At 42.6% G+C, this 22,664-nt stretch overlaps 1 protein-coding gene across 2 annotated transcripts; it reads left to right on the top strand.

Moving 5' to 3' along the window:
• The first annotated feature begins 322 nt into the window (after positions 1-322).
• HMGCS2 (3-hydroxy-3-methylglutaryl-CoA synthase 2) lies at positions 323-21,113 on the top strand. 2 transcript variants are annotated; one of them, XM_054454502.2, is made up of 10 exons: positions 323-674; positions 4,769-5,223; positions 9,507-9,632; positions 10,214-10,378; positions 12,056-12,221; positions 13,896-14,066; positions 16,095-16,201; positions 16,808-16,933; positions 18,585-18,696; positions 20,651-21,113. In XM_054454502.2, the coding sequence occupies exons 1-9, from the start codon at positions 571-573 to the stop codon at positions 18,689-18,691; spliced, it is 1,527 nt and encodes a 508-aa protein (XP_054310477.1). In that variant the 5' UTR covers positions 323-570; the 3' UTR covers positions 18,692-18,696; positions 20,651-21,113. The 2 variants fall into 2 exon arrangements, with proteins under 2 accessions (XP_054310477.1, XP_054310467.1); XM_054454492.2 differs by having other exon boundaries at positions 404-674; positions 20,659-21,113.
• The last annotated feature ends 1,551 nt before the right edge of the window (positions 21,114-22,664 follow it).

The raw sequence follows: 22,664 nt of genomic DNA on the forward strand, positions 1-22,664 counted from the left end.
GCCCAGCCCTTGGCCTATGCGCCAACACTCACTCCCAACTCCTTGAAAAGCTACTATTAAAAGAGTTTCCCTTTGGTTTTGAAAGATGTTTCTTATAATGCATAGCACATTAAAATAATAACAACTAACACCGCAGAAAGGAGTGTGGAACACCCAGTGAGAGTAATACCGATAAGGAGCCAGGGTCTAAAACAAGACACATAGGGTTACCTTGGGATGTGATACAACAAGGAACATCATAACTTCCTGCTTAGATGGCTGGGCAGAATCAAGGCTGCCACAGAGCCTGATGGAGTAGGAGGAACCACGCCCAGCCATTCCCACACATGCTCAGGAGCAGGGCAGCTATGTGCATGTTGGAGAGATGCTGTTTGTCTTTGACTCACCCATGTTCTGAGTGAGCCCTTTGACCCAGTTTTAGAAGCAGACTGAGCCACGGTGAGCAGAGGCGGGGCTTAGGGAGGCAGGAGTCTTGGGGCTTTATAAAGCCCTGCTGGGCACCACTGGGCATCTCTTTCAAGGTTTCTGCTGGGTTTCTGAACTGCTGGGTTTCTGTTTGCTCCTCTGGAGATGCAGCGTCTGTTGACTCCAGTGAAGCGCATTCTGCAACTGACAAGAGTGATGCAGGAAACCTCCCTCACACCTGCTCGCCTGCTCCCAGTAGCCCACCAAAGGTGAGTCACTTTTTGAGAAGCACCTTGTAACTAGTAAAAGATAGTTTTTCCCTGCTTTTGGGGAAAACTCACTAGAATCCCACTCAAAATTTGGCAAGGCTTGTGCACAGCAGCCTTAGACAAGCAAGTTAACTTTACAGGGTCTCAGTTACCTCATCTCTAAACAGACAATCCCTTTCAGCTGTGAAGTGAGACGAGCCCAAACCTCTGACACATGCTGTGTTTGTGAGCAATGGCAACTTTTACTCCACCAGCTGCACGAAGCAGTAGAAATATCAGTACCAGGCCACAGCTTTCCTCTCTCCACCACCATTCCCACCTTTACCCCTAGCCTCTGCCAAGACCCTCAGGACCTTGTGCCAACTGCAGTGTTAGTAAAACCAGTGACTTTATATCACTGCAGCAGGATCAGAAATGGACTGAGAATGAGAAGCTGTGTTTGCCTTGTGTTCCAATTTTATGAAAAGGGGAAATGTGTGTTTATGTGTGTATGTGTACATGCTCTTTGCAAGAAGAACATGCACACTCCTTTTCTTTGTAAATAGTCCCTGAACATGGCCCAAGTGCTTATGTTTTCCATCATCAGCGATGATGGTAACATAGCTATCGTTAGTGCCTCAGGCTCCCAGCCACCTGTGTGTTTCTGTCTAATCCCCAAAACATCCGCTACACATTGGGACTAGTTCTTTATTTCCTTACATTTTTACTCTATATTCTATGACTACTAAATATTTAGAAAAATGATTTTGACCTGGTGTCTTTCCTTGCCAAATACCCAGGGAACCTGGGTGTATAGATGTGCATGGTAGAGGCGGATGCACATAGCTTTCTTATATTCTTCATTATGCTGCCATCATCTCACTCTCCCCATGCACTGCCAAATCCTGCATGTGGGTTAAATGTCCCAGCTCAGGATTTAACCTGTTTCTATGTTTGTGAAGAAGAGATTGATGTGGGTTTGCTTGTTTTGATAGCAATAGTTGGCCATCAGCTAAAAGACACACATCAATCCTCCCCAACATTCTGACTCCCTTGGTTCAAACTCTTGGAATCATTCCCATTTCCCTTCTGGTATATTCACCGTTAATCCCATTATGCATGGCTTGAACTAATATTGCTTTTCATGAGTCACCTTTTCTCTATATGTCTAATCGCCTTTAATCCAACCCACATTGGCTCTAACTCCAACCTAAAAGTGAGACTTCCATCTCAGCATCTGCTTTGCTGTCTTCAAAATTAGGTAAGACTTGTGCCCTCCACTTCCTGTATTTCTCACATATTGTCTTCCTGCTCCCCTATACACCTGCATCTCCAGGGTTCCTTACTTGTTCAGTCACCCCCTGCCGTGGCCACTGACCCTTCATTCCCCTCCAGTTCTTCACTGGCAGAAGTCTGTCATCCATCAAGGTTTGCCTCAAATGTGGTCTCTTCCGTGAAGCTTCCCTGATCCTCCAACCCACTGAAATCTCTGCTTCCTTTGAACTCCTGTGGATTTTGCCCACATCCCTCTTGCGGGCCTGACCACATTCTGCCTTGAAGTTGGGTTATATGTGTGCTTATCATTCCTCACACTGGTCAAGGAGGTCTCAAGAACCTCACCCTCTTCTTTTCTTTGTCCAACCCCTTTGTTCAACCCTCACAAACCCTTCCCAGCACAGTGCCTGAAGTGTAGTAATTCATTTTGAAACACAAGGGAAGGAGGCAAGATGGAATACAGAAGTAAAGGTGTGGTGCATGTTCTTGAAGTGGGCAACACCAGGAGAAAAATGATTTAAAATTACACAAAGTGATCATTCTTAAGAGAAAGCACAAGATGAGAAGGATACTCTTAACTTCAGTGGGCTGAAGCTTCTGGAAGCCTCTACGTGTTAATTTTCTTCAAGGCTTTATAATCCATTTCTAGAAATAGCTCCCCACCAAGACAGCTACAAAAGTTACCAACTGACCCGTTCTAAGCTTCTTCTCGCAAGCTTAGATTTCTAACTGGGAAGAAAGGGAGGGAGCCAGCCCAGAGAATTCAGAGTGAGAACGAGGCTGAGAGAAAGGCAGCCAAACTGGCAGGACAAGCGCTGGATTAACCATTAGCTCCTAGGTACTGGGGAAGCTCCTCCGTAAATATTTGGGAGTACAAACTCCAGTTATTTGGAGGGCGTCAAATAAATAGGGAAGATAAATAAACTCCAAACCTCTCCTGTCAGATATAATGCGTATTTATCACTCTGCCTCACTATCTTGTGATCATATGATCCACTTTTGCCTCACAGCTGTCCTTAAAAGTGACCTTGCTGCTGGGAGAATTGGGGCTACCAGAGGCTCAGAATCCCAAAGATGATTGATAGACACATTCAATCTGAGTTCCAGCTCCTGTAGAATGGAGCTAAATTTATAAGCCTGGCACCCAGGGCAGTGAAGGGACAGAGTATTTCTAACATGTGAGAAACTATGAAGTTACCCTGAGTGCATCACTTTAGCAGTGTGTGCCTTGGTTTCACTATCTATAAAATGAAGAATGTTGCTAAAGTGAACAGAAGGTATAAAGTACTTTTATATGGGAGCAGTACGAAGATCACCAAGTTCACCTCCCATATGCTCCCATACAAAAGGGAGCACAGATTTTCACCAGGGATATTAAGAATCTGGGTTAAAGAGAAGTGGATTGGTCCAGAAAAGAAATAGATCATCCCTCCCCTCTTCTGCTGACCCCTTCCCCTTTCTTTTTTCTCTGCTCTCATTTAGAATTGCTCTTTCTGCTCTCTGTGTTCCCTGCATATTTAGCTGTAAAAATGTCTGCCTCTTTCATTGGGCTGTGCTGTCTTTATGGGCACAATGCATGTCTTATTCACCGCTGTGTATTTGGACTAGAACTGTGTTGGGTGTGCTCAATAAACATTGGAAGGCCCTATCAGAAAAATCAGCTAGCAGAAAACTTACTTAAAAGTAGGAAAACAGTGGGTATGTTCTTGTGTAGAAAAAATAAAGAAGAAGGAGAAAGGCATGTAATTAGAGGTACACTTTTAAAATGAGTAAAGATTGTATAATTATGCCCTATAAGGGCTTATAACATGTAGAAGTAAAGTATATGACAATAATGGTTCAAAAGGATGCAGAGAGTAAATAAAGTCAACCTAAAGTTTTTGCAGTGTTCCAAAAGTAAGATAAGTATTAATTTAAGTAAGATTACAACAAGCCAATTATGCATGTTATAATCTTTAAGGTCACCGGTAAAAGGAAAAGAGAGTGTAAAATGAATAATAAATATTTGCTTAATCAAAAAGGATATGGGAAAGGAGGAATAAAAGAACAAAGAACAAATGAGACAAATAGAAACAAATAAAAAAATAGACAGTTCCGGCTGGGCGTGGTGGCTCACGCCTGTAATCCCAGCACTTTGGAAGACCGAGGTCAGGAGATTGAGACCATCCTGGCTAACATGGTGAAACCCTGTCTCTACTAAAAATACAAAAAATTAGCCGGGCGTGGTGGCAGGTGCCTGTAGTCCCAGCTACTCGGGAGGCTGAGGAAGGAGAATGGCGTGAACCCAGGAGGCGGAGCTTGCAGTGAGCAGAGATCACGCCACTGCACTCCAGCTTGGGTGACAGAGTGAGACTCCATCTTAAAAAAGAGAAAAAAAAGATTTAGTTCCAACTATATTAGTAATTACAACAAATATAAATGGATGAAATACTCAAATTAAAACACCACTATTGTTAGACTTATTAAAATTTTTTTAAAGGACTAAAAATATATACCGATCACAAGAGACATATGTTAAAGATAAAGACTTTAAGAAGTTGAAAGTAAAAAGGGACAGAAAAAGATATACCATGCAAACAGTAAGCAAAAAGCTAGAGTAGCTATATCGACGTCAGGAAAGGAAACTTTATGCCAAGAATATCACAAAGATGAAAAGGGATATTTAATAAGGATAGAAGGGTCAATTCAATGAAAAGATATAACAATACTAAATTTGTAGTCATCTGATAACATAGATTCAAAATATATAGAAAATTAATTAAATGATTGCTATATTACTGTCTTTTGAGGAAATTGTCTACAAACCATTAGTGGGAGTTTGATTGTTATCTCCATCACAGGTTTTCTACAGCCTCTGCTGTCCCCCTGGCCAAAACAGATACTTGGCCAAAGGACGTGGGCATCCTGGCCCTGGAGGTCTACTTCCCAGCCCAATATGTGGACCAAACTGACCTGGAGAAGTATAACAATGTGGAAGCAGGAAAGTATACAGTGGGCTTGGGCCAGACCCATATGGGCTTCTGCTCAGTCCAAGAGGACATCAACTCCCTGTGCCTGACGGTGGTGCAACGGCTGATGGAGCGCATACAGCTCCCATGGGACTCTGTGGGCAGGCTGGAAGTAGGCACTGAGACCATCATTGACAAGTCCAAAGCTGTCAAAACAGTGCTCATGGAACTCTTCCAGGATTCAGGCAATACTGATATTGAGGGCATAGATACCACCAATGCCTGCTACGGTGGTACTGCCTCTCTCTTCAATGCTGCCAACTGGATGGAGTCCAGTTCCTGGGATGGTATGTACTGCCACGAACCTTATGTAAGAAAGGTGCTGGAATTGGAGGCTGAATATTACCAGTTTTGCTTTTCTGTTCCCTAGGTGGCTTCATCTAGTGAAGGAAGGACAATATATTCACACAGCTGCTGCTATCATCCAATGATAACCACTTAGACTTATATAGCTTTACAGTTAGGTAGCATGTTCACATAGCCATTCATTTAATTCTTACAACAGCCTAGGAAGTGTGTATTATACCAGATTTATAGAAGAGAACATGGAAGATCTGATATCTTACACATAGTGAGTGGCAGAGGCAAAAATGCCAAACCACATCTGACATATTTCCTATTTTACTGTACCTGTTTCTCTTAAAAGTGTCCTAAGTCTCTGAGAGATTGGTGATGTTGAAAGATTTATGTAAGTTTAGATGTTCGGGAAAAAAACACCTTCATAGAAACAGGCCCAGAAAACCACAGGATAGACTGTGAATATTTCCACCCTTTCTCCCTTAGCTGGCTCCTCGCATATTGCTTTTTGCTTAACATATTAACATTACCTTGTATCTTACTTATATCTTCTCCCAATGCTATATTGGAGGACTAACCCCTGTTGTTACAGCAAGAAATGATTCAAGGGAAACAGTACAGTATGAAAGTTTGAAACCATAGCTCTATCAATAATCATTGATAAATTCCTGAACCTCTTTGAGCCTCAGGGTTATTTGCCTATCTGCCTTGCTTACCTCATAAGAGGACTGAATAAAATAATTCATAGAAATGTGAAATTTTCATAAAGATGTGAAAAAACAGTATGTTGGCAGTAGTCAAGACACTCTATATTTACTAAGTTTGAAACTAGGATTAAAAACCTTAGAAACCATGATGAGCATTAATTATAAAATTAATCAAAAAGCCTTAATATTGGCAGAGTCCTCAGAGGTTATCTAATTCAATATCTTTTGCTTTAGAAAAAAGAGGTCAAGAGGAGTTTAACAGTTTATCTCTGTACATGCAGCAAGACAGTGCAATTCCAAAAGTCCATTCCAAGATTTTCCAACTGCCCTACCTGGCTCCATCATTAACAATTCCACTGACATGGGATGGTCCAGTCTACATCATCAAGTCTGTTCTTAAAGTGCCTCTTCTACTTGATACTTGTATTACTACCTCTCTAGTAACCCCTGCCACCATTACCACCACTGATATGTCCAACCAATTATTTAGTTGAGGAGTAGAAATGAAAAATAAGGGGCATTCACCAGCCTTTAGCCAAAGAACAAAGAGTCTATTATTGAGAGCATTGTCAGCCTTAAGCACGCCATTTCAAATGAGTAGATTCTTCTGAGGGGCTGGGTATTCCACAGATGGGGTTGCAAATGCATCTTTAAAAAAAATATGGTATCTGGGTATAAAAGTAAAAATTTAAAAAACAAGTTATTGAAATGTGAATCTTTAGTTTGTATTTAAAACAAAAAACAGCTAAGCTTGAGCCCAGACACTCGGACGACATACCCTGCAGGTGACAGTAACCACCAGGACCGGAGGATGCCAGTGTGAATGAGAACTCTGCTTCTGACCTAGCCAATCATTCACCTGGGGACCCTCAGGTGGGAGGGAGTGGCTCTGAGACTCAGGGAGTTCGGAATCATTCCAGAGAAAAGAGGAGGGGTTGAGGAAAGAGATGAGTATTTCTGGCTCAGATTGGCTGGGAGTCCCCATGTTTTCTTGTGTTTTTTTTTTCAATGAAAATAATTAAAATTTATATTTGGAAAAAAACATACACATACACAAAAGTATATAAAGCAAAGAAAGACTCCTCATTTGACCCCCATTACCACTTCCCAAAATTTAACACTAATGGTTTATATGTATTCTTCCAATATTTTTTCTAAGTACCTGCAAGTATACACATATCTATTCCATTTTAAACATTGTACAAAATATTCCTCATCTCTTAGGTCTTAGAGGTAATTCTGTATCAACATATGTAAGGTCTATCTGATTCTTTTTAAAACCACAATATTCTTTGATGGATATGCCAAATTTTATTTAATTAATCCCATATTGATGGATATTTAGTTTTTTTGCAATGATAAATAAAGTTTTAATGACCATTGTACAATAGCTTTGTATACTTTTGGCATTGTATTATAAGAATAAATTCCTAGAAGTGGAATCTCAGGATAGGTTGATTTAAAAGTTTGATAAAATGTGCCAAATTCTTCTCCAAAATGTTGTACTAACTTACATTCCTACAATGTATATATTATCAAACTTTATAATCTTTGTCAATTTAACAAGTAAAATTATAATGTTTTTGATTTGCCTTTCTTTTACTATAAGAAATCTTGAATATTTCTATGTTGTTTATTGGCCTTTTTTATTATATAGCTTGCCTTTTTTAATTTTTTATTTATTTATTTTTTTAGACACAGTCTCACTCTGTTGCCGGGCTGGAGTGCAGTGGCGGTGATCTCAGCTCACTGCAACCTCCGCCTCCCAGGTTCAAGCAATTCTCCTGTCTCAGCCTCCCAAGTAGCTGGGACTACAGAAGCCCACCACCACATCCAGCTCATTTTTTGTATTTTTAGTAGAGATGGGATTTCACTGTGTTAGCCAGGATGGTCTCGATCTCCTGACCTCACGATCCTCCTGCCTTGGCCTCCCGTTTTTTGTATTTTTAGTAGAGATGGGATTTCACCATGTTAGCCAGGATGGTCTCAATCTCCCGACCTCACAATCCTACCGCCTCAGCCTCCCAAAGTGCTGGGACTACAGGCGTGAGCCACCGTGCCTGGCCTAGCTTGCCTTTTTAATGAAACTTTTATAAATGAAGATAAATTGCTTTTTGTTGGTTGTAAGTATTGTAAATACTTCCCCAATTTGTCTTTTGACTTTGTTTCTGATAGAAGGCTTTGATTTTTAGATAACCAAATTTACTGGCCTTTTCCTAAATGGATTCTAAATACTTTTCTATAGTTTCTAAAGTTTTCAAAATGTGTGCGTGTGTGCTTATATACAGGTAGAAAAAAGTATTGTTTTCCCTTAATTTTATGTATATAAAAATTATATATACTTAAATATATATTTATATATATTAAATATACCAATTTACTTATACTAATATATTTATATATACTAAATATATACTTACATTTATATATTTACATAAATTATTTATATATTTATATGTATATACACACACACACACACACACATGCACATAGTATTGGGGAAGAAAACAATACTTTTTCATTGATGTTGGAGTTGGGATTGTTATAATTCTTAAGAGAAGGTCCCTGGATTTCAGTGAATTTGGGTTGGAGTCCTGACTGAATCCTTACCCTACCATTTATTAGCTATGTGGTTTTTGGGCAAGTGGCTTAAATTCTTTAGGCCTCAGTTGCTTCATCTGTAGGATAGGGATAACTATATCTGCTATATAGATTTATCATGAGGATTAAATTATATGGAAATATGGCTCCCAAAGCAGTGCTGTGGGTGAATACTGGGAGCTTCCTCACAGGTCAGAATACTAAAATTACTACCATATCTCACCCACAAACTTGAGTTTTTGGGACAGTACTTCTGACAGATGAAAGTGGAACACATAATAGTCAAGACCACAATTATTTATTGGATACTAGTCTGATTATCATAAATTTAGTGACTACGGACCATTTACTCAACATAAACTCTTTTCACAATGAAAGTAGTGCCACACAATTCAAGTCACATGGTTCAGGATCCAGTCAGAATTGGGTTTGAATATCAAAATCCATATTAACTAGCTATGTGACCTCACACTAGTTACTCAGTCTCTCAGGAAGGCAATGTCTTCACTTATGAATGTGGATGTTACCTACCTCATTAGATTGTTTCAAGAATTATTTAAGGACAACTAGTGTCCTACTAGTGTTTTAAATGTTAGTTTCCCTCCCTGTCCTTTACCTTCTATGATTTAGGATATAATTTCAGGATCATGGTGTGCTATAAGGAGATGGGTACAAACGCAAACCTGAATTGTCTCCAAAAGTGCCAATTAACACATTTTTCACTGAAGTCAGAGACAGAATTCTGAATAAATGAGCGTTTTACAGAGTGTCAGGACACTAAATTTTGACTTCACATTTCAAATGTATCATGAATTGCACTAGAAAATAAGCTCCACAGGACTGGGATTTTTTATTTTGTTTATCACTCTATATCCAGGACCTAGAATTGTGCCTGGTACACAGTAGGCACTCAGTCTACTCTAGATTTGGTAGTGATGGTAAATATTTCTTGTTTCTCTTTACAGGTCGTTATGCCATGGTGGTCTGTGGAGACATTGCCGTCTATCCCAGTGGTAATGCTCGTCCCACAGGTGGGGCCGGAGCTGTGGCTATGCTGATTGGGCCCAAGGCCCCTCTGGCCCTGGAGCGAGGTTTGTAGTAATTCATTACCAAGAGGCTGTGCATGGCATAGCCAAGAACGTAGATCCTAATCCCACATTGGTACACCTGCTACTCAGGGCTGAGGTATGGGTTTGAGGATGGTATTGCTTGCCTCTAAAAAGGACTGGTCTATGGAGCAGAGGGAGGAGAGGAGAAATGGGAGAGGGGAGTCCGCAAGGTTTCCTCTCTTGCATCATCAGGCATTGAGATAACGATGCGTGGAATGAGTGGTGCAGATGCTGGTGAGGAATCTTAGGGAACTCTTGTGGCAATTGAAGATTAAAATATATAACTGGATATAAAGTGAAAGTCTTTCCTTTGAGACTGTTGGCTTCTATTCTAGGTTTTGTTAAGCCCATGTAGGTGAGGAAAGGGAAATATACATCTCATTTTTGTAACACCAACAACCTGTCCAACTCCTTTTGAATATGGGAGGGATGTTGAATGGGCTTGAACTTGGGCATGGGACACGGATAATGACCAGAAACCTCCTTTATATGGTTCTCTCATCCTTTGTGCTCAAGGTAGGCTGCATTGTGTAGTCTCTGAAACCCTTTGTGTGCCTTTCCAGGGCTGAGGGGAACCCATATGGAGAATGCGTATGACTTCTACAAACCAAATTTGGCCTCGGAGTACCCAGTAGTGGATGGGAAGCTTTCCATCCAGTGCTACTTGCGGGCCTTGGATCGATGTTACACATCATACCGTAAAAAAATCCAGAATCAATGGAAGCAAGGTATGAGATTGAGAGGGCAGAAAGTGGGGGCTCTATTTACATAGGCCAAGGGTTTGTACCCAAAGACCATGACATGGTCTCTTCTCTCCTGCCTTGAAAATAATGTCAAGAGAATTGTTTCCTGTCCTCTTTCTTACACTCTTCCCTGGGTCTATGCTAAAATCCATTTGGATGTCATTCAAGTTCAGGTGTAAAATTGCTTCTAACTTGAGCTAAATAAAAGAAAGTAAACAATCCAGGGCAAGGCCCCCAGTATGAAACCAAGAGGTGTCAGCCACCTGGGAAGATGGTGTTAAGAGGCTGGGCAGCCACATTCTATAGTGGTTGGCATTTGTTTCTGGTTAAGTTAGGCATGGTTTGACTCTTGGTTTGTAGTTTACCATCTTTTAAAGTCTGACGTTGAGAAATCGTACCTATATTTTCTATATGCTAAAGTGTTATCAGTAATTTTTCTCTTCGTGATGCTACTGCAGGCTGATTTTATTTTCACCTTTAGTTTTGGAATTTCCCTCCTGAGAAATATGTACTGCTTTCACAAGCAGAAAATAAGCAAAGAAATCTTCCTTTTAAAATACAGAGAAGCAGGGAGTGGTGGCTCACGCCTGTAATCCCAGCACTTTGGGAAGCTGAGGCAGGAGGATCGCTTGAACCCAGGAATTTGAGACCAATGTGGGCAACAAAGCAAGACCCTGTCTCTAAAAAAAAAAATACAAAAGTTAGCCAGGCATGGTGGCATGAGCCTGTAGTCCCAGCTACTCAGAAGGCTGAGATGGGGGTAATTGCTTGAGACCAGGAGCCCATGCAGTGAGCTATGATCAAGCGACTGCCCTCCAGCCTGGACTACAGAGTGAAACAAACCTTGTCTCTAAAAACATAAATAAATAAAAAGAAAGTACAGTTAAATCCACTTTAAAGACACAAATAGTATTCTTGCCTGCTCAGGCATGCCCAGATGGGCATCCGCAAAAGACAGATTGCAGTGTGGGAGAAGGCATGGATGCCTTGGGGGTGGCATAAAGAGCTACCTCTTGTCCCTTTCTACTGCAGTGGGTGGGACACCACCTGCCAGAGGTGAACCTCATGGGCAAGAAGTTGCTTTGGGCCTCTCTGCCTCTGTCTGTCTTCTGTAATTGGTTATTTGCTCCTAACTCCTCTGAATTCTTGTGGCATTTAAATTTTACTCCTTATTTGCATATGTAAGGTGACAGATGCTGCTTTGGATCCCAGCACTAAAATGTAATCTTTCCTAAGGGCAGAGATTGCATTGCCCTCTTCTTCAGAGTGAGAGAGATAGTCTGTAGAGTAGAGTCAGAGACATCTGAACCTGAATCCAAAGCCAGCCTTTTTAAAGTTGGACAGATGACAATGTTTTGTAGACCGGTTCCTTCTCTGGAAAATGAAGAAAATTATATAACACAAGGTTGATTTGAGACAAGTATCATAGAGGCTGGTAATAGTAGATACAAAGGCTTTGTTTCTTTCCCTTCTTTCCTTATTCGTAGAGATTGCTTAGTAAGTGCATGTAAAATGAATAAATAAAGCTTATATGTGTTTGCAGGAGGTGGGAAGTAGTTCTCTGGGAGGCCTGGAGAAACTCGGCACAGTTAAATCTCAGGGAGGAGATCTAAATGGCTCGCCCCTCATGCCCCATCCTTGCCTTCACACTTCCTCTTCCAGCTGGCAGTGATCGACCCTTCACCCTTGACGATTTACAGTACATGATCTTTCATACACCCTTTTGCAAGATGGTCCAGAAGTCTCTGGCTCGCCTGATGTTCAATGACTTCGTGTCAGCCAGCAGTGACACACAAACCAGCTTATATAAGGGGCTGGAGGCTTTCGGGTGAGTCCTCTTCTTGGGGAGCCTAGAGGCTGGTGAGGTGTGAGCAAGAAGGAGGCTTCTTCATGCCTTAAGTCTAGACCACCAGCACCCCTGTGGGGGACAAATGGCAATCCTCCAGCAGAACAGGAACAATCCCAGGTCCTTCCATGGGGTAGTGGGTTATTGTCTGGGTAGGGCCGTCCATGAGTTATTGCAGGGAAACATGGGGGATTTGGCAGCACTGCAGGATCAAGGGGCAGTAAGAAACTACAGAGGAGAAAGAAAGAAAGAGAGAAAGGGAGAAAGGGAGGAAGGGAGAAAGAGAGTAGCTAAATCATTCAGTCAATAAACATTTTCTGAACATGTTATGTGCTAGACATCATATTAACCTCTCAGGATACTAAAATGAGTGTGACTCCATGGTCCCTGCCCTAGAGCATCTCACAGCCTATACAGACACAAACACACAGAAGCAAATGATCACACTACAGGGTAGCAATTTGAGAAGTGTCAGGTCCCATTCTCATTTGTCATTGTCTTAATTCATGTCCTGCTTTTGCTTTTCTCCCATCTATAAAATGGAGATGTTCCAGCTCATCCCCTTAGATGTGAAAAAGCAGAAAGAATGCTGTTTATTGATTCACTACACTAATACACTAATATTTACAAAGAAATGTCTTCAGTACAGTTTCCACTGGGAAAGGAATCTTTCCCTTTCTTCTTGGTACCTGTTTATTTCAAATTTTGGTCAATTTTATCAACAGTAGAATAGGCTACCAAGTGTAGCCCCTGTTACTAACTAGTACTCCTAACTCTGCCACTAACTAAAACATCAAAATTAACACAAACACTGCTTGTAAGACCAGCCCTATCGAAACAAAAAGTATAACATATACCAAAGACACTAGCTTAATATCTTTAATATATAAAAATATTATCAATAATAAAATAAATACCCTAACAGAAAAATGAGCAAAGGATATGAACAGAAAATTTTCTCAAAGAAGACATGTATATGATCACATTTTAAATGTGCATGTTCATTAATAAAAAGTTTACTCAAGTTACCATTTTTTCTAGATAGTCTTTTTAAAATGTGAATACACAGAATTGTCAAGCCTGTGGGAAAATGGGCAGTAGTGGATGTGTAAATGGATCAGGTGTTTTGAGGAGTAACAAGAGAGCATGAAGCCAAAGCCTTAAAGATGTGCAACCTTTGGGCTCAGTAATCCCGTGTGTTTAAAAGAACACCTACCTATTCACTGTAGTGTTTTAACTAGCGAGGAACAGGAGCAGGAAGATAGGTTAAAGTGCGGTACATCCTGTCATGGACCATTCTTCAGCCTTTACAAATAATGTTGTAGAATGTCATGGAAGAATATATATATATATATACACACACACACTAAGTTAAGAAAGTATGCTACCCACAACACATAGCATGATTTTCTTTCTAATTTCCTAGTAAGCTCTATAAAAGTAGGGATGGATTCCACCAGAAAAACATGCCCTAAATACTCTCTCTGAATGTTAAGGCCATTAGTGGTATGTTCTCCTTTGTACTGTTCTGTATTTCCAAATATTGTAGAAAAAACATGCACCCAGAAGTCCTCTCCAGAAGCTGTTACTTTTCCCCCTTGCTCCCTCCCTCCCCTCCCCTGGCCTCTCACATGGCTACCTCTGGCTACTTCCCAGGGGGCTAAAGCTGGAAGACACCTACACCAACAAGGACCTCGATAAAGCCCTTCTAAAGGCCTCTCAGGACATGTTCGACAAGAAAACCAAGGCCTCCCTTTACCTCTCCACTCACAATGGGAACATGTACACCTCATCCCTGTACGGGTGCCTGGCCTCGCTTCTGTCCCAGTGAGTATTGCATCTGGCTCCATGTCCTACATGCACACCCTCAGCCTCCGCCCCCATGGTCTGCAGGGCAACAAAGTTGGGTTTCTCTTTTGGCTCAGAAATTTAAAAGAAAGGAAGGGGCCTGGTGTGGTGGCTCATGCCTGTAATCTCAGCACTTGGGGAGGTTTAGGCAGGCAGATCTCCTGAACCTAGGAGTTGGAGACCTGCCTGGGCAACGTGGTGAAACCTCATCTCTACAAAAATTAGCTGAGCATGGTTGTGTGCACGTGTGGTCCCAGCTGCTCGGGAGGCTGAAGTGGGAGGATGGTGTGAGCCCAGGAGTGGAAGGTTGCAGTGAGCCATGATTGTTCCATGGGACTCCAACCTGGATGACAGAATGAGATCCTGTCATAAATAAATAAATAAATATAAAAGAAAGGAAAGGAGGAAGAAGGCAGGAAAAGGAAGGAAGATGAGAGAAACTTGTACCAAAGGTGTATGTATAGGCAGATTTACAGTCTATATCAGACAGTGGTCTCCAAAGTGAAGTACATGATATCAAGGGATGGGCAAGATCTGTTTGGGCGCATCAAGAAAACAGTAGCTTTGGTATGCATATTTTTGTCTCGTTTATTTAAAATCTCTATACTTAGTAGAGCATGGTGGTTCAATGGGTCTGACTTTAGAGCCCACAACCTGGGTTCAAATTTTTTTAACCACTTATTAGGGTTGACTTTGGATAATACTTAACCTCAATGCACCTCACTTTACCCATCTGTAGCATGTATGCAATCACAATACCTGTGTTCTACTGTTTTTATGAGCATTAAGTATCTAAAACAATTAAAATAGCAGTGCTTAGCAGGTGCTCAAATGTTGGATGTTATTTCTATTCATTTTCTGTTTTGTGGGTTTTCTAAGGAAGTACTGCATATAACATAAGAAAGTGCTCATGAAGTGGCTCATGCCTACAATCCCAGAGCTTTGGAAGGCTCAGGCAGGAGGATCTCTTGAGCTCAGGAGTTTGAGACCAGCCTCGGGAACACAGGGAGGCCCCATCTCTACAAAATTTTTTTAAACAATTAGCCATGGATGTTCACGGTGGCTCACGCCTGTAATACCAACACTTTGGGAGGCCAAGGTGGGAAGATCACCTGAGGTCAGGAGTTTGAGAACAGCCTGGCCAACATGGCAAAACCCCTTCTCTACTAAAAATACAAACATCAGCTGGGCATGGTGGTACGTGCCTGTAGTCCCAGCAACTCAAGAGGCTGAGGCATGAGAATTCCTTGAACCCGGGAGGCAGACGTTGCAGTGAGCTGAGATCGAGCTACTGCACTCTAGCTTGGGTGACAGAGTGAGACTCTGTCTCAAAAAAAAAAAAAAAAAAAAAAAAAAAAATTAGCTGGGTGTGGTGGCTTGCACGTGTAGTCCCAGCTACTCAGGATCCTGAATCCTGAGGTGGGAGGATCACTTGAGCCCAGGAGGTAAAGGCTGCAGTGAGCCATGATCACGCCACTGCACTCCGGGCACTCCAGGCTGGGCAACAGAGCAAGACTCTGCCAAAAAAAAAAAAAAAAGGGCAGGAAAAAGTGCTTATGGGTGAACTTGATCAAATTATTACTCACAGGGGATGATCAAAAAGTTATGACTGCTGAACCATTACCAATCAACATGGGAGCCTGATGGGTGAGTCCAGGGGTCTGATCTCCATCTGGAGACACCTTCAGAATGCACTGAATTTATCCTGTCCTCATGAGAGGGGAGAAGCTCTATGTACACCAAAAATTATCTTGTGTTTTCTCTGCCTTACGTATCTTGGATATTAGCTGCTTTCCTTTTGGCAAGGTTTCCTAAACAAAGGCCTGTCCCTGGGGTTTACCAGAAGTCCCTCTTTATGTCGGGTGCCTGGAACCCATTTCTAGTTGCATGAGGTAGACAGGGAGAAGATCTGGAAGATAGGCTGTTGTTCTATTTGAAGTGCAGAATATTTTATATATATATATATGTATATATAATGTGTTTTTTATTTGATTTCTTTCCCCCCAGCCACTCTGCCCAAGAACTGGCTGGCTCCAGGATTGGTGCCTTCTCTTATGGCTCTGGTTTAGCAGCAAGTTTCTTTTCATTTCGAGTATCCCAGGATGCTTCTCCAGGTGAGTGTTATCTTTCTAGTAGGCCTTCCTGACAAGATTCATCTGGTAGAATAACCATCTTCTTCCCCACCATTACTGAGGCTGCCGTCTTGACAGAGTTATGTTATTATTAATAGCAAAGTAAATCACTGAAGGGATTTAAGCATGGAGTAAGTTTGTTTAATTTATGTGTTTAAAGCACTTATTTGGCTACTACTTAAGAGACTAGATTGAAAAGGAACAAAGCTGGATATGGGGAAACCACTTAGATTGTTCCAGTAAATAGTTCAGGCAAGAGGTAATGGTGGTTTGGTTGCAACTGATTAAAGAGAAGTTGATGGATTTGAGATACCTAATAAGAATTTATTGATTATTTTGTGATTGATGTGATTAAGGACATGCATCTAAATACTATGTGGCATACACGTTGACCAAATCAGTGTGTCTGCCTGCATGTTTTGCTAACAAGTATGTTTGCTTATCATTTCTTGGTATTCTAAGCCACACACACCACACGTTCCTCCAGGGTGTAACCTCCCACAGAACCTGGCTCTCTGTTGGACTCGTGATTGGCAATAGTGATAATGACAATGAAAAAGGTGTAACAATCTTGCTTTTGCTTCCCAGGCTCTCCCCTGGACAAGTTGGTGTCCAGTACATCAGACCTGCCAAAACGCCTAGCCTCCCGAAAGTGTGTGTCTCCTGAGGAGTTCACAGAAATAATGAACCAAAGAGAGCAATTCTACCATAAGGGTAAGAAAAAACGCAGGAAGAGAGGAAGAGAAGGTAACTTATCTCAGAGCCCATTCCAGTAGTTGGGAGCCAGGGATTTCTTCAGAAATCTAGAATTTAGTAGTCCAGGGTCAAGACTTTTATGAGATATGGTTGGGAGAAGATTTGCTAGAAGATCTGTTGTCCAAAGGGGCAAGAAGTGGGTGGGGAAACAGAAGATAGAGTTGGGTAGAGGGAGGCAGGATGCAGCTTCCCAGTATAGAATATAGCTAAACACCCAGAATGTGTAGTCCCATGGAAGCCAGAAGTACAGTCTTTGAAAACACTGTCTGCAACAGTTGAAAGAGTACAGACTTCAGAACTAGATATCCAAATCGAACCCTGAGCTGTGCCACTCACTAGCTGTTTATCTTTGGAAAAATGGTTGAACTTTTCTCAGTTGTCTTATTTCTAAAATCATACCGATTTTGCAGGATTTCCAAACAAATTAAATGAATTACTCTACATAAATATGTTATCGACTAATATTACTGTCTCCTCCAAATTGCCCTCTTTCTCCACCAAACATAAAAACAAAATATTGCTCCAAAAGCAACAAAGAAAGGAAAATGAAACCCAAAGGTAATACTAGAGTGATTAGTTGGTGGTTTTAAAACCATGGTAATACACAGTTTTACCATGGTTTCTATAGGTTTTATATATATTCTCAAGCAAAACTTGGGATGCGTGTTGTTTTGCAGCGTGGTCTCAAAAGAAGACAGAATATATGGAATTGGAGACGTTCCAGAAAACCTAGACCTAGTGGTCATTGATCTCTTCTGGACCACTGGATATGTTATAGCAAAGAAAGACAATGAAAATAAAAATAGAGCTGGGCATAGTGGCTCACGCCTGTAATGCTAGCCCTTTGGGAGGCAGAGGCAGGTGGATCACCTGAGGCCAGGAGTTTGAGACCAGCCTGGCCAACATGGTGAAACCCCATCTCTACTAAAAATATAAAAAATATAAAAATATGAATATAATAAAAAAATAAAAATTATGTAAAAATTAGCTGGGTGTGGTGGCACACACCTCTAATCTCAGCTACTCAGGAGGCTGAGGAGAATTGCTTGAACCCAAGAGGCAGAGGATGCAGTGAACTGAGATCACACCACCACACTCTAGCCTGGGTGACAGAGCGAGACTCTTTCTCAAAACAAAAAAAAAAAAAAGAAGAAGAAAAGAAAAATAGGACCTCTGAGAACAAACGTTAATGGACAAAGCACTGAAATACTGCAATGAATCAGAACCAGAAAATTTAGAGTTTAGAAGGAAGTGTCTGTTAGGAAACAGGAAGCTGGGAATTACATCTCAAAGTAGGAACTATTGGCAAAAGGATGGGATGAAGATTTCAGTGGAGGAAGGCTATGTTTACTGTCGGAAAATGTTGTACTCTTATAATAAAAGTCTTAATAGCCTTTTATTAAGGCCTTAAGTGCTAGATTCAAGATGGCTGCCCCTCTTGTTCTGCGGGTCCAGTGTTCTATTTGGTGGACTAAGGGTGACCTTGCAGCCCCTTGCAGCACAGCCAAGAGAGCTTTACTGTGAAGGGGCAGACATCTTCATTACCATTTTCTCTTCCAAAAATTCATATAACTCTTTGTGAGTACTGCCTCTTCTCCTCATTCCACAGTGAATTTCTCCCCACCTGGTGACACAAACAGCCTTTTCCCAGGTACTTGGTACCTGGAGCGAGTGGACGAGCAGCATCGCCGAAAGTATGCCCGGCGTCCTGTCTAAAGGTGGTGAGTGAGAATTTGCAGAGTTGGTGGCATAAAACCCTAATGTCTTCCTCTGGGTAACAACACAGAGAGAGAAGGTGGGGACAGGTGCAGGGAGAAGAAAGTTTAATGGAAGAGGATTGGGGTGAAAGGAGAAATGGGAGAATTATTTGTGGTATTTTTAAAAGGAAAAGCAAGTATTCAGAATAGGAATCTTGTAGTTTGGGAACATTAACCAGGCCAGGGAGGGTTCATAGCTTTCAAACTAATCAGAAGTGGGGATTTGTACCATAAAGACCAATTAAAACTCTTGGGGCTCTTTGCCTTGGAAAGGCAAAAGCTGGGGGAGAAACATGTTCTGAAATCTTGAATGTGAAAAATAGGAGCTGGATTTGTTTACCTGATCTGCTGAAGATAGGAAGCTCTCCTAGAAGCTTGACAGATTAGCATTCAGAGCATCCGTTGAGTGAATAGGCTGTGAACCTGAACCTATAGAAATCATTACTCCAGGGGGATGAGATCAACAGATCTGATGAGCAACAGAACAACCAAGATGAACAGCCCCAGAGCCTCAGAAATGGTACACACCAATGTGTGGGAGACAGATTCATAAGGAATGGGGCAGTTGAAGATTCTGTTAAAGCCAGACACTTCCGCTGGAGGGAGTTTTAGGCTAAGGGTCATGTAACAATTCTTATATCGTGGGATTCCTTCTGGGGAGAAGCAATGAGGTTTAGGAAATTCGTGGACACAAGGATAGGGAGAAGAGAGCAAAATGAAAGAGGATTGTGGTGAGAGGAGAAATGGGAGAATTCTTTATGATCGTTTTTAAAGGAAAGCAAACATTCAAAAATAAGAATCTTATATGAACCCAGGTAGCTGCCTTCAGTTGACCAAATAGGTAGGATAAGCAGAATGATAGAGTGAGAAGAGATTTATTTTACAACCCATAAATTTTAATTAGTGCTGTCTCCATGCTCAAGTTTTTAAGATTTTCCCCTCCTTTTGGTAGATGGAGAGGGAGGAAGAAAAAGGTGTGCCGAGGCAGGGAAGGAGCAGAGGAAGGGAAGGAAGAAGTCAGTGGGTGGCAGAGATGCACAGATACAGCCACCTGAGAGGAAGCAGAGGTGCAGGTGGAGGGGCCCTGAGTTCATTCCTTACCGCTGGGATATTGGCAGGTGCTAGGCTGTTGCAGCCCAGGTGTTGTTAGGGCTAGGAGAGGTGGACAAGTGGGCTGAGGGCCGCAGGATGCCTTTGAGAGGACGAGCTCAGTTAGCAGGCCCTGAAGACTGTGGTACTGCCCGGGAGCCTGTGTGCATGTTGGAAATACGGTTCTTAAGGGCAGGTCAGTAGCAAAGAGGGGCTGTTAAATGTGTCAACTTAGTTCATTCATCAAAAGAAGAGTGGGAGAAATAGGGAGGGAGGGGGGAAAGGGAGAGAGAGAGGTTGGGGAGAGAGTCAGTGGGAGGGGGAGAGAGAAAGAGAAATTTGGAATTTTTAAAGGAGAATTTCCACGTCAGGCTCCCTCCCTCTCATGGTAGACAAGCTTCTCACAAGTGCTTAGGCAGCATTATACCTGAAAAAAAAGCTGGAACTCTTGAACTTTTCTCATGTTGATTATTAATATGAGCAGTGAACTTCCAACAATGAGATTTTAGCAGAAATGAGGGGCTGCTGTCAGTGCAGTGCTCGTGGTGGAGCTCTACAGGTCTCTGCAGTGCCCTAGCCTGCCCCTCCTGCTCTCCTATCACAAGCAGATGTGTGATGGGGACCCTGCCTACCCCCAGCCTTGGCTCCAGTAGCATTGGGCACAGATCCCTCAGGTGTCCAGGCTTGGCACAGGGTGCATAGTGGGAGCACCCTCAGGATGAAGTTAGGAGAGCCCCTCTGCACAGCCACGCCTCGGGCAAGAAGCAGGTACTGGGGGCAGGGTGCCCAAGAGGAGACTCATGATTGAATGACCTTTTATTTATTTAAGTTCTACAGATCCATGGAAAGCTTCCTGGGAAACGTGTGCTAGCAGAGCTTCTCCCCGTGAATCATATTTTTAAGATCCCACTCTTAGCTGGTAAATGAATTTGAATCAACATAGTAGCCCCATAAGCATCAGCCCTGTAGAGTGAGGAGCCATCCCTAGCGGGCCCTTCATTCCTCTCCATGCTGCAATCACTGTCCTGGGCTTATGGTGCTATGGACTAGGGGTCCTTTGTGAAACAGCAAGATGGAGCAATGGAGAGAAGACCTCTTCCTGAATCACTGGCCTCCAGAAATGTGCATGCAGATCAGCTGTTGCCTTCAAGATTCAGATAAACTTTCCTGTCATGTGTTAGAACTTTATTATTATTAATATTGTTAAACTTCTGTGCTGTTCCTGTGAATCTCCAAATTTTGTACCTTGTTCTAAGCTAATATATGGCAATTAAAAAGAGAGAAAGAGGAAACGATTCCTGTGTTTCTTGGAACCCAGAATACAAACCCAGCTAACATGCAGCAAGCCTACTAGACCTCGTGGGTCAGAGGGCTGGGTCCTCACCTCACAGGCTGCCTCTGTCCCCTTGCAATTCCATTCTATTTCTGCCACATGCCAAGTGCTATGACAGGTACAAGGCAAATAAGAATGGTAGAACACATCTTCCCCCAGCCCACTTCCCTGACCTAAAGATACCACATAGACAGAGAACAGCAGACAGGGGCCAGCAGGAGCTGTAGTTCAGATCTTCTTGGTCATTGCTTGCCGCTGTTATTTGAACAAATAAACACAGGGCAAAGGTTAACAAGTTTTTGCTTTCTATAGCCAAAAATAAAAAAATGAATAAATTTTGATGCCTGGCAGGAAATTATTCCATTACAGGATCTTTCCCCCTTGGGGGAGGGTACTGCTTCTTCCAGGGTCCTCTTATAAAATAGCAATGGTTCAGGGAGATGGGGATTGAGCTGAGGAGGGGAGTGAGAGGAGAGGGAAAGTATCAGGGTGTTGTCATCACTTCCTTTTAGAAAGTTTCCTCAGCCACCCCCATGAGGAAAGGGCACCTTGGAAAAGAGAGAGGATCCTTTCCATTGGTGGGGAGCAGAGCTGGTGGGGGTGGGGGAGGAGGCCTCAGGGAGCGCTTAAGAATGGCCCCACAGGAATGAGAAGCTGGGTCTGTTCCCTTCACTGTTTTACTCAAGGCTGTTCACGTCACAACAAATCCCAGATAAGCCCCAATTTGCTCAGCGAATCCAGCATCAGCTGACTGCCTTCCCAGGCCTCTCTCAAGGTGCCTGCAAAACTCTACTCATCACACCAGCTGCAGCCGCCGCTTAGCAGCCCCTCTTTGCTACCCTCTTGCTGCCTGCACCTCCTCAGCAAGATGTTTAGGGGCCCTCAACCTGGTTGGCATCCCTAGCAGAACAACATGTGCCTTTCGGTATCTGTGTGCAGGGGAGAAAAGCCAGCATTAACCTTAGCTCTGAGACAAGAGGCCTCGGGCTTGGCCTTCTATCCACACAGAAGCTCACTGTGGAGTGTTGGTGCTGAAACTGTCTCCATCAGCCTCAGTCAGCCTCAGCAACCAGAACTTCCCATACTTCCTGCATCAGAGGCCAGGCCTGTCTCCACTAGGGAGGCATTTGAGCACAAATGGGATGATGTTAAACATTCGACAACCAGGTTGTCAAGGGCTGACCAATTGAATGGACATGGCCCACACCCCGCACACCAGCTGGGCATCAGCGCTGGCTCCCTCCAACTTCCCTTATTCACCAACTTTTATACCGAGCCCGAGGCCTTCCTCTGTCAGCTCTGGGACACTGATGCCTGCCTGCTCTGAACAAAGCCCTCTCCCCCATGTAAGGTCAGCACACGAGGGAATGAGTTGCCAATGGCTCTGTCAACATTTTCACCCTAAAGTCTACAGATACCATACAAATAAAGACTTTCCCTGTAGGCAAAAATTCATGCAGGGTGACCCAGGGCAGGAGAGAGGATGGCAGATTGGGCAGGTGTTGGGCTA

This window comes from Pongo pygmaeus, chromosome 1 (assembly GCF_028885625.2).
Source record: "Pongo pygmaeus isolate AG05252 chromosome 1, NHGRI_mPonPyg2-v2.0_pri, whole genome shotgun sequence".
NCBI lineage: Eukaryota > Metazoa > Chordata > Mammalia > Primates > Hominidae > Pongo > Pongo pygmaeus.